Source organism: Astatotilapia calliptera, chromosome 11, assembly GCF_964374335.1.
Source record: "Astatotilapia calliptera chromosome 11, fAstCal68.1, whole genome shotgun sequence".
In the NCBI taxonomy this organism is placed as follows: domain Eukaryota; kingdom Metazoa; phylum Chordata; class Actinopteri; order Cichliformes; family Cichlidae; genus Astatotilapia; species Astatotilapia calliptera.
The window spans coordinates 25,117,707-25,130,462 of NC_137432.1; the positions used below are offsets into that span (position 1 = coordinate 25,117,707).

Genomic DNA, 12,756 nt, shown 5'->3' on the forward strand with positions numbered 1-12,756 from the left:
GTTAGCATGCCCAACTTCACCTTACAGCTTTTCCTTCATTGCATGTACAGGGGTGAATTTCTTTATAACTTTTGTACTGAATCATGACTTAAAATGAGGGTCGAGGTTGCTGCAGCTGTAGCTGGTAGCTGCTAAGCCTCACCCTGAACTGGACCTCTCTGCTGTTTTTGAGTTGTTGGTGTCTTTTGAAGCATTATTTAATAGATTTATCTGACAAGTATTACGTCTTGTTGTGTAATTATTTATAATAACAGACAATATGTCCATCCTGGTTTTAGTCAGTGAGGTTTTATTAGTCTGTTATTTAGTGCTAAATAGCAGGTATATGTGTCTGTGTATTAAACCCATACAGTCTATGGATCTGGTTCAAACTTACCACTCCACCGTCTCATCCAAATGTGGTTCCTTCTTATCCAAGAAAACCAACACAACACCAGCACTAACGTTTTAGAAAGGGTCTCTCAAACCAGTTTGTGATGTCATAGCGGGGTGTACCCGTCTTTTTATACAGTCTATGTTCCTACCAAGGATATTACAGGTAAAGCTGGATGTGGACAAAACATTTAGGTTAACTAAAATTTAAATAAAATTCAAAAATTTAAAAAAACCAAACTTGGAAAACTAAACTAAACTAAAAGTATAGAACAAATGTCCTTAGTTTTGGGATTAGGGATTTTTGGGATCTGTACTGATTTTCCTAAATCTTACCTCTGGCATTTCTTTAAAATAACATCATAAATAATAAAGACTAAAGCCAATGTAGAAACTAATAAAAATCTAAATCTAAGCTAAACTGAAATAAGCAAACACACTCTGGAAACTAAATGAAACTAAACTAATTTAAACTGTCCAAAAGAAATAAAAATAAAAATGAATTAGAACATAAAAAACGGTTCTTTCCCCATTTTGTGACCCTTTGAACGATTCCAAGCTTTTTGTTCAGAACCACTGAGCTAAACTTTACAAATTACTAGCATTACTTTATTTTTATTAGTTAAAACTGTTTCCTGAACCAGCTACAACAATAATAGGAGACATTTTCGTCTTCAGAGTGTTGTTTCACATACATTTTAATGCTAATACCTGAGCCAAGCTGTTTGATGAGAGGAGAAGTCATGCAAACTCTGCAGGGTTGTAGGGCTTCACAGTATTTTTCCATGGCTGTAGTGGTACTTTTATTTAAATATAGAGTCTGAGTAATCATTCCACCCAGATAATGCACTCATGCTGACTCCATGTTATCTCCCTCCAACAGGTGTGTGACAGCGAGTGGCATCATCTTTCACTCAGCGTCCAGTTCCCATCAGTGACCCTTTACGTGGATGGAGTGACCTTTGACCCCGCCCTCATCCACGACAACGGAGCCATCCCGAACCCCGCCCCGCGTCAGCGCATGTTCATCGGTGCCTGCTGGGGTGAGACTAACATGCTGCGCGTTTCATCTCAGCTCAAAGAAAAGCTTTGCTTCCTGTCTGAAAGCTGCTAGCAGCAGTTTGAATCCTCGTTTCCGTTTCTCCATCCCTGAAATGTCGTTTAAACCCAACATCAGCAGAGATAGCAGGATGCAATTTCTGGCAAGTTACGAGTCCTCGTGAGGCATCTCGAGACAGGCCTCTGAGACGTTTCACACCGCGCCGTTTCTCCCTTTCATTTCACTCAGTTATAATTCACTTGATGCATCTTGTCTTTGAGGGCTAATAATATAACTGACTTATCAATTATTCAGGGCAGCAGAACAACACGAAGGCCAGACAGCCATCAGCCACTTACACCCGAGCCGCTGGTTAAAATGGGAAGCTCTGGCTGCCAATTAGCAGTGAAAAACACACACACAGTCACTCCGTTTCCTGCGTGGCAGCAGCTGCTGCCGGATAATGAGGAGATGCTGCAATTTTTGAAGATTGTCAACAGTTTTCTTGCTGCCTGTGTTTTTTTTATTCTCCCTGTCAATCTTTGGTACCCTCAGATTTCCTCTCGCTTGCTCTTCAAGCCCCTCTCGACTGAAAAGTATTTCTTGGAGCGCCTCATTGTTTTCTGTTTTTCTCTTCCCCCTCTCTCTCCCCGCTGCGCCGCTTTCCCTGCAGAGCCTGAGGAGAAGCAGAAGGAGATACTAAACAACACCATCCCAGAGGGTAAAGACTCAGGTGACCTTCTTGTTTCACACTGTTGTCAGCGTGATGGTGTGCGGTCTGCCATTTTGCTGTGTCATTGCTGGTGTAGTTGAAGTTTCATGGGATGATGTTATGTGTGTTCACACCTTAGTGAAGTATGTTGGCAGTTACCATGGCCTGTTGTCTGGGGTGACGGTGCGTCCTGGCAGCGTGGAGCCTCACAGCGTGGTCGAGTGCCTGTACGCATGCAGGGAGGGGCTGGACTTTGGCGACCTGGAGACTTTGGGCTCTGGCATGAAGGTAACAGCTAAGGGAGCTCTAGGCTGCCAGATCACACACCTCCAGTTATTCCCGTCTGGGAAAGTCACTTAATATCCACATTTCAAACACATCTCTTCTCCAAATCTTTTTTGGCTGATGCCGTGATGGCTGAGGTTGTTTGTGGTTCATGGTTACTTTATATGCAGTGCAGCTGGGATATGACAGAGACACTGCATGGAAATAAACAACATTATCCTTGAAAGTACAAATCGTATAACAGTACAGTAAACTGTAAAAAATAAAAAATTCCTTAAATGTGGAAGATGAATCTTAATTTTTCTATAAAAGACAAATACTGTAGTTTTTAGACCTGCATTTAAATAAAATCAAAATAACGATACAGTATAATTCAGCTCTTTTTCGGCTTCTGAAGTCCCGAAATCCTTGCAAACTTAAAGTGTCTCATATAAAAATCCCAAATGTTCACTTATTGAGGAAAACATCTGGATATCGACCATTTACAGAAAAATCACATCAGTTTATCCATCTTTACAACATTCCCTGTGTTTGGGACAGCGTGGCATTGGAGTGGTTAGCAATGTCGCCTCATCGTGAGAAGGTTTCTGGTTCAACCCTCAGTTGGAGCCTCACTGTTTGACACTTGGTTTTGTCCAACCTTCTCCCACAGTCCAAAGACATGTTAATTAGTGATTCTAAATGAATATATGTTTAGGCTGTGCTTTAAGTGCTCAGTAAGTCCAGAAAAATACTGTATAAATTCAAGCGTGTTACGTCATGTTTTATAATTCACACTTGTGTGTTTAGTTTGTTAAGCAGGTTGCATCTTCGGTGCAGAAAAAAAGGTTGCAAATGAGGTCATCCCACACTTAATGTGCACACACTTAAGTCTTTTTTTTTTTTGCTTGGTTGAAGACACAGGTGTAGCATCTTCACAGCTCACCTGAGCAATGCTCCTAAACTTTTTTGCTGTTTAACGACAAAATGAAACAAAACAATAAGAATTGAAACCATGTATTTGCTGGTTGGATAATCCATATTGATTTTTAAGCTTTAGTAGCTCCATTCACCACCAAACATTTGTAATGCGCGAGCAGATAAATGTTCAATAACTGCCCAAAGTTATGATTTTGACCTAAAGTAGGGGTGGGCAAATAATTTCCCTAAGAGGCCACGTGAGAAACTACGAATATTATGAAGAAAAAATCCACCTTAAATGCTATGGTCTTTGCTTTTAAAGCAGAATTGGTAATTCAGTCATTTTCTCCTCTATTCTGTAGCTTTTAAGACTAAAAAGCAGCAACATGTGCTTTAAATAATTAGGAGGATGCTAGGGATAAGGTAAGATGGAGGTAGATGATGTGCTGTGGCGACACCGAAGGGAGCAGCTGAAAGATGTGGGGAAAAAAAACATACTTTGCACCAGGTCCATTGATATTTGTGTAGTATGTCAACCAAAGGAACAATAGCTACTTAACTCTACAAACAAGCCACTGCTCAACCATACACATGTGCATGTTGTTTGCTTTGATGCTGAAAGCAGAGCTTGCAGACACCTAAGCAAAGAGCTGAGTGTGATTTTTGTCCTCTACAACAGCGGTCTCCAACCTTTTTTGCTCCACGGGCCGGTTTATGCTCGACAATATTTTCACGGACCGGCCTTTAAGGTGTCGCGGATAAATACAACAAAATAAAACTAGTACCGGTACCGAAAAAGAAGATTTATTCATAACACACGTGAAAAGACCCAGGAAAACCGAGTTAACGATAAAAACAATAACAAAATAACGCTGAAAACCGATAAAAACCCTCAAAACCATACATTTCACACCTGAGCCTCTACCCTCGTGGCCCGGCACCAAACGACTCACGGACCGGTACCGGTTGGGGACCGCTGATCTACAATATATTTGCACTTAGTTGCATAAGTAATTGGACAATGACACTTTTCCTTTGTAATTTTGCCTCTGCACACCACTACATTGTGTTTAAATCAAACAATCAGCATGTGATTGAAGTGCAGACTTTCACTTTTAAATCAAGTGGTTTGACAAAAGAACTGCATTCATTTAGGAATTACAGCCATTATTGTCTAAAGTCTAAAGGGATGCTGATGCAAGTGAAGGAGGCTCCAGATACTTATGGACATGACTCTCTGCGTGCCATTGTGACTTTTTTTTTCAGCATATTAATTCCAACCATGAATTTTTCTATTTCTCCTGCAACCTTTCATATTATTTACAGGAACCTGACCACTGATGTTGCAAGGATAATGGAAAGTGTAGTACCATTTCTGACCCCTGAAAATGCTTTTCTTTTGTTTTTTGTTACATTATACATTTTGACTTCATTGTAATTTTCCACTTGACATCCCTACATTGTTTTACAGTGAATATTTACTGCTGCAAAAGCACTGAGGCAGATACTTAATGCCCAAAATGATGACGAAAACAGCTCAACTGCTGGACACGAGTCGGGGTCACTCCTTTTTGTATGAAAACTGCTGAAAACAATTAATGACATTATGATGAAAAAGTGTTCTTTTATCAAATCAATGGTCGGATAATGGTCATAAATGTGCCCACTCTGTCGTTCTAGTGAGTAAAATAGACTTGTTGTTTAAGGGTTAACATGAACGGTCCATACCTGCCGGGAGCTTTGATGTAAATTAATATGAGCGTCCTTCTCTTTTGACCCTCCAGGTTCACGTGAATCCCAGCCAGTCTGTGTTAGTGCTGGAAGGAGACGACATCGAGAGCTTTAACCGTGCAGTGCAGCAGGTCACGTACAGAAACTCTCTACGCTTCGCCACCCCTGGCGTTCGTCCGCTCAAGCTTACCACCTCCCTCAGGTACAAAAACACAAAGATGAGTGTGCATGAACCTCAGTAATATTACATGTAAGACTGAGTTATAAAGACGTGCTGGTTTCACACTCCTAGGCCAGAATGTAATTTAAATGCAAGGATGCAATCAGGAACCTCTTGCAAGACAAATTTGCTATCTGACTACATTCAGATTGTCCTTTGAGTGGAAACAAAACATTCGTGCTATTTAAACAGAATTGGAGAAAAGCAGGAAACAAAGAGGGGCAGTGAAAGATGACAAAGGCAGAGAGGAATGTAAATCAGCACACTGGAAATCTCCCAACAGCAGAAATTGAGTTTGAGCAGCTGAACTTGTCAGATGAAGTGTCACTCACTGCTGCCTTCTCCTCTGACATTGAACTCATCAAACGTGGACCACGCCTCGGCGGTGATAAGGACTGACGTGTGATTAAAGAGGCGATTACGTAATGAACAAGGTGTCTCAAAACAAGCGATAACAGGGAATATCTTATCTCTCTTATCCATTCAGCCACCCAGTAACTGCTTTGGTAAACGAAATCTTTGGGGGGGGGGGGGGGGGGGGGGGGGGGGGTTTTAATCGTTGTTCTTTATTGTAAAGCAGCCATTAAATAATTACCCAAATGGAAACGTTATCTTTACTATTTGCTGTAGATGTTGTCGTTGATATGCACAACACACCGCTGCTCAGCTCCTGCATAGTCCGCCTGAAAAATAACCCACATCGGTTCAGTGTTAATCATACTGAGTCACCTGGCTTGGAGATGAAAAGCACACAAACTCTGTTTCCGGGTCAGTGCTCCGCTGTGCTTAACAACTGTGAACCAGCTCCCAGGCTTTAGCAGCCACTTTTAGCTGATGAAAATTTAATTCAGTCAGGCAGAGCGGCACATATACTTGGTGGTATATTGTGAATTTATACTCAAAATAGCGTCCTTCCTGACAAATCCCATCTGATCAAACTCTAGTGCAGATATCCCTGTTGCCGTCTTTATCGGCTGCTGTTTTAGACACTTGTTTATAAGATTATCATCGTTATCAGACCAAGAGTCACACTGGAGATTATTTTCCCCAACTAACTGCTTTTAAGTTCCCAAGGATTCAAGGTCATGCACAGATTTTTTTTCCCTCTTAGTTTCTGCTTTAGTGTGCTGGAGTTGTTTATATTTTTTCTTTACTGGAGCATGTTTTATTGCGTGTGTGAAGATTAGACTGATTTGAGGCCAGGAGTTACCCAGATGGCTGAACAGCAGGCCCTTCTGGAGAGGCTGATAGAAGCAGCTGCTCCCTCTGATAGCGGAAATATAACACACAGACACACACACACACACACACTTACGTGCAGCTTAATTCCCTTTCAAATACGATGCCGAATTTTAGTGCAGATGAATAAATATGTGTTATCAGTCTGCCATACATCTGATTTGCTCTTCTTTTCTGGCAGGAAAATTAAATTTGTAAGAGCGGAGCCGCTGAAGTTTGACATTTGCTCTTTTTTTAGTGTCACAAACAGACAGAAGTTAACACGGCTGTGGTGGAAATAGCAAAAGGAGATAGCTGTAGATTTAGATGTTTTTGACACAATCATTGTGACTCAACACCAGGCGATCAAAATGTCAGGACAAGAGAACAAATTCAGTCGTGCAGCAGCAGAGCACACCAAGGGTTGTAGAAAGGTGGTGATCACTAACAGTAGATCTAAGAGTAGGAAAAAAGTGTGGCACAGTCTGTTTTATTTTATTCCCATGGTGCTTCACTCTTTATTGATGTCGAGGAAAGCCCAAGCCCAATGTTCACCCAAGACATCAGTTCACACCGTGCACATGGAAATGTTGCAAAGTTGAAACAGTAAAAAAAAAAAAAGATCTTGGTGTTATAGTGACACTTTATGCAAAGGAAAAAAAAATACTTATTTTAGTTAAATTTGTGTAATTATAAAGCTAATTCTTAGCTACAATTATCGCAGGGCGCAAAGAGCTTGTTGTTTATTTCTCTAGAGGTGTGTGAGAGAACTACTGCATGAGTGAAGTGAAAGAATACTCTGTACAATGTCTGATAAATTGTCTTAACTCCTGCTACTAGAGTCTGCATCAGTAGTGTCCCAAACCCTTGGGACCTCGACTATTTTTTGTGAATTTCACTTTTAAAAAAACATCCCCTGATCAGTAAGAAGTCCACAACTGTATGGTCAAAAGAAACAACTATGGCCTGAAAAAAAAAAAACAGGACACAGTGACATATTTAAAAATGACAGCAAAACTCAGACTTCTTACTTCTGCCCCATTAAACTGTACTGAATGGCTCAGTCGCACGGCTCAGTTGCAACTAGGAAACGTTAGTAGTTTCTTACTGCATTGAATGTTTTTGCTAGAAACCAACTGGTTGCCCATAGAGTGAACATGCAGTCTCCTTTAGTCAGAGGGAAATGGTACAGGTTGCCTTCATGGAGGCAACCTGAGTCAGAAGGTTTGCAGTCTAATTTATAAAAGCAGATGAGCAAAACTTGTTAATGACACTTTTCTTTTCAACAGAGGATTCGATTGAACTGGTTGTATTCTAATAACATTTGTCTAAAAATAAGGAGAAATTTCTGACTTTTTGTTTCAAATCTGAGGTTCCTGCTGGACTCTGAATAAAAGGCGTTACTTTGAGTTTCTGTGTATTTCAGTTGCAGATTTCCTATTAAAAGAGAGTTTGTCCTTCCCCCTGTCACCAAGTGCTTCCTCATTGTTGGTGTTTTCTGTGTATTACTGTAAGGCCTTTATCTTGAGGCAACTGTTATGATTTGGCAAGATATGAATATTATATTACAAAAAGATTACATTTCAGATCACATCCAGTTGAGAATTCATGGCAGACTCACTCTGTCTTATTGCTGGTTTGTTGCAATTTGGACACACCAAAGTTTCTTTGAATACAGCAACTGACTGCACGTGGTCACAGATCTGTTCCCCATCTTCAAAGAAACTATTTCAGTGCCAGCGAGAGTTCGATGTACACATTCACAATAGTTGTGGCCATGCTGCAGTCTCCAGTCACTGTTTCTCCTACAGTGACTGCAACATTAGGGAATAAACTACATCATTTTGACATGAGGTAGGCCTCAGTCGCACAGGTCTAGAGGGATGGTCGTTTACCCTCTGGCAACCATAGATCATAGGCAAAAGTCTGTATTTCCCAGCTGGTTTATGGTTGTTTCTACTTCAAAGAGGGTGATGAGCTAAAAACCTCCTTTTGAGGTCTTTGGTCACTAGCAGATAGTCCCAATCGTGTGAACAATGCCAACTTGTCTGTAAAAACTCACAAGCACCACTGAAACTTGACAGTGTGACACAAACCAAGAACAGAGCATGTTCAGCTTCAAGTAAAAGTTGTTGTGCCATTCCCCTGCGAATGGTGGTTTCGAGGGGTTGCCAACCGGCCTCTCAGCCTTTGTGACTGAGACCTTTGTAATTACTGATGTTAGTGGACTGAAAAGTCTCAGCTGCATCTCTGCATGATTTAATTTAACTAAAAAGAAGCAAAGTCATGTTACACACAAATTTGAATCACAGCCTCTTCACTGAATGTTCAACAGCCTGAAGACTTCTAAAAAAAACGAGGCACACTTAATAACTGATGGAGGTTTAATGTCAGTAAAGGAACCTTGACTCTCCACCTGAACTATTGGCAGTCAAGGTGCCTTGTGGGTAATGTAGGCATTGTGTTATGTAGCGCTGAAAGAAATTGTGGAATAAAAAAACAAAAATATATCTGGATCTGATGCATCTGTTTAGATATTTTTTTAAAAAGTGTTGATTGTCAGTCTGACAGTGTTATCCAGGGAGTACTCCATAACCAGTGACCTGTGAGGATGATGGGCAGGAATGTGTGAATCAAATCTCACTGAAATACAAAATATCTGCCACATGGTGACACAAAATGTGAGAAGATATCATCAAACTTAAGATTCATCCTCTGTAAACCAGGCCACTACCTGCAGAGATATTTGAGTCTGGACCAAAGCAGTGGAAGTTTATTTAGCATACACCAACGACATTACCTCCCTCTTACCCTTCTGACTTCCTGACAGATGTTTCAACGAGGAGAGCTGCCTGTCCCTGAAGCAGCTCGAAGGATACTTGGTGGTTCTTCAGCCTGACGCTCCTCAGATCTCTCTGTCTGGGGTTGGGCCGCATCTGGCCCGTCCAGCTCCTGAGTTCGAAGGTCCCCGCGGCGTCCCTCTCTTCCCCGAACTCCGGATCGTCTGTTCCCTGTCTCATGCTGTCAACACAGCTGCACAAGGGATGGAAGGTGGAGGTGAGTCACCCGTCGTCTCTAGTCTGATTTAAGGAGATTTAACAGCAGATTCTGTAGTCTGCACACATTTCTGTCTGAAAAGCGTTAATTGTGTCATTATTTGAGTTTGACCTCCAACATTGTCTGCTAGCTCTGATGTCCGATGCTGTCGCTCACACTTTGGATGGCTGTGAGGTCCAACCACTGGGGGAGGAGCTAAATCCAGAGAGAGAGGAGCTTCTGGTAGACATGGATGTTGTGCGAGAGAGAGGACTAGAAATCATCAATACTACTGCTTATATTGCCATCACAGGTACAGCTGTGCATACACCTCTGTTTTTAACCAGACCTGCTTTGATTAGGTATGAAAAGTTAGGCAGACTTAGGGCCATAAAACCATAATTTATTAGATAATTTGAATTTAGTTGTTCCCATGTCTCTGTTTTAATGTTCCTCATATTAGCATTTCACAGTTCAAACTTAACCTTCTTATTGGTATAACTTGGTTTATGTCACAGGAAAGGAAAACACGTCATAGCATTGTGATTCAAATATTGCTAAGTCTTGATTGGTGCCAATCCTTATAATAAAAAACCCTCATTATAATTAATATATTAGGTTGCCATGAAGTTTAAAACAAAAGCTAACCATCTGATAAGAGAGAGCGACTAATCAGTCACTCCTTTTTAATCTCCTCCTGTTATTTCTCCTTTGTCTCTGCATTGACTTCTTGTCTTTATTTCTGTGCTGTCCTTTTTCCTTTGTTTGTGTTTTGCACCTCCACAGGTGCTGAATCTATCTCTGTGTATGAGGACGTCCTTCGCTCTGTCCGCTACCGACTGGCTAAAGGCTCAGCTCGCTTTGAGAGACGATTCCGCCTGTCCTGTTCTGAGATGAATGGCAGATACACCAGCAACGAGCTGACTCTGGAGGTGAAGATAACCATCAGCCAGTCACATTAGTCTTTGTAGCTGTCAGAGATGACAATGCCAAAGACTGATGGTCACGTAACATCTGAAATGACATAAAAAGCTTGTCTGTATCATTACATGCACACACCGTTGTAATTCAGGTTAGACCTACATTCTTACAGTTTAAATGAGCCACCACCAACAGCCATATTTGCTGTGGAGAAGCAGGGACTTGCATGATTTTGCCTGTAAGGCAGCATTAGGAGACGTGTGCTCACAATTTGGTGCCAGATGGCTGGATGGCAAAGGACAACATTACTGTTTTTTCCTTCCGGGTGGACGTGTACCAGTAGCTCTGATATCAAATGAAAACTGTGGATAAGGAGTTACTGCTGACCATTCTCCACTGACTTCTAGTATCAACGAGGCATTTTCTCCCAGAGAACTGACACTTATGGTTGTGTAGGAAAACTCCAGCAGATCAACAGTTTTTGTAATACTCGTCTGTTGGGCACCAACATCCATGACAAATTCAAAATCACTTCATCTTTCTTCCCCATTTTGATGCTCGGTTTGAACTTCAGCAGGTCGTCTTGAGCATGTTTGCGTACCCAAATGAGTTGCTGCCACGTGATTGGCTGAATATGTATTTTATTTAACAAGCAGTTTATCAGGTGTAGCTAACAACACCCGAGTGTATGTTCCAATGATAACTGCAATTGGAGATGTTGTGAGGGAGCAACGCAGTTTAACCACACAGCCAATGAAGTCATTCTTTCTTCTTCTCTGTTTTTAATTCTCTGTAGGTGAACTTCCTCCACTCTTTGGACAGTCTGTACCACCCATCCCACCTGCTCGCTTCCCAGCAGCAGTTCCTCCATCCGTCCCACCATGCTGGAGAGTTGAGTGGACACACCCTACCTAATCCACATCGCAACTCAGGTGACATTTCTGGGGTTTTTTTTTAATAGCACCTTTTTCAGATGTCTTAAAATCTTTCAGCATGAAAGATAAAATAATGTTGAATACCAAAACATATAAGTAATTAAAACTAAAGTAAATATAAATTGGACTTAAAAACAGCCCAGTGGGTACTTTTTCCAATATTTCTTTTAAAGGTGACTAAGATCTACAAAGATGTTACAATTTAATAAAAAACAATGGCAAAAACACTTCCTACCTTAATTAAAGTCACAGACACTAAATCACACTGGTGATAAAATACTGCAGTAGTTTTTGAAAGTCTGTCCAAACACGCAGACCTCTGAATGTAATCACCAGGATTTAATCTATATGATGAAAGAGCCTTTGGATTTGGTTACAGATATAATGTGTAACCTAATCCGGTGTCAAACATCTGGCCTGGGTGCAAATTTGGCACCGTTTCACGTATTTTGCACCAGGAGCATTTTGTTCCAAGTTGTTAAGGATTGAGCAAGTCATGAGAGTGGGTTAAAGTGCTGTTTTATCCATTCAAAGGTCTGAATCATCATGGCTTTTGTAGACGTCTTACTGACACAAAGGCTTTTATGTGATTTGCCACAGCAGGATTTCTTTCTACAATGACAGTAGACTGAACGTGAAAAAAATTGAGACATCTTTGACTTTTTCTTTTTTTTTTTAAAACACCTCGGGCTATTCGTCATCTATTTTGTAAATGAATGTTTCGTTGTAGGGTGTTATGTAATGGTTTTACTGCTCCAGCCCTCTTGAGATCAAATTAGCCTGTGTTTGAACCATAATCTAAAATGACTGTACGGCACCTGTATAGTTTTAACGTTTAGCAAACAAACTTAATTTTATGACTATGAACAAAATTAGGTTGTACATATGGAAGTGAGCATTTAAGGCAGGAGGACAGCACACATACACATGACTCAGAATTGAACTACAGTGCTCCCCATGTACCCCATCCATCGCATGTTTTAATAATTCTGAAGAACAACAGCCACACGAGGCATTGGTGCCCAGGTAGTTGTGATCAGTTAATTGCTGTGGGACTTTGTTGTTTCAAAGGGTGATAATTGGAAAATTGTGGTGTGATTCTTTAATCTGATTGCTCTATTTTATTCCAGTGGTCCCAGGAGCAGCCACCGTCATCATAATGGTGTGCGTAGGTTTCCTGGTTGTAATGGTGATCCTGGGAGTTTTCCGAATCCGCTCAATCCATCGCCGTGGTGAAGGAGCCAGAGGCGGGGCTAAGGAGGGCAGCAGTCAATGGGACGACTCTGCGCTCACCATCATCGTAAACCCAATGGAGGTAATAAAGATGTTTGATTTTCATTCTTTGTCTTATGTTGCCAAAAGTGTTTGCTCGTCTGCCTTCACACGC

At 41.1% G+C, this 12,756-nt stretch overlaps 1 protein-coding gene across 3 annotated transcripts in view; it reads left to right on the top strand.

Moving 5' to 3' along the window:
* clstn3 (calsyntenin 3) overlaps positions 1-12,756 on the top strand; it is a 30,740-nt gene that overhangs the window by 16,025 nt on the left and 1,959 nt on the right. For 2 of the 3 annotated variants that reach the window (XM_026184357.2, XM_026184359.2), the window contains 9 exons: positions 1,256-1,415; positions 2,085-2,144; positions 2,263-2,411; positions 5,093-5,241; positions 9,308-9,534; positions 9,665-9,826; positions 10,300-10,445; positions 11,231-11,366; positions 12,500-12,684. In XM_026184357.2, the coding sequence (XP_026040142.2) occupies positions 1,256-1,415; positions 2,085-2,144; positions 2,263-2,411; positions 5,093-5,241; positions 9,308-9,534; positions 9,665-9,826; positions 10,300-10,445; positions 11,231-11,366; positions 12,500-12,684 (1,374 nt within the window). The remainder of the gene's footprint in view (positions 1-1,255; positions 1,416-2,084; positions 2,145-2,262; positions 2,412-5,092; positions 5,242-9,307; positions 9,535-9,664; positions 9,827-10,299; positions 10,446-11,230; positions 11,367-12,499; positions 12,685-12,756) is intronic. The other variant, XM_026184358.2, reaches the window with a different exon arrangement.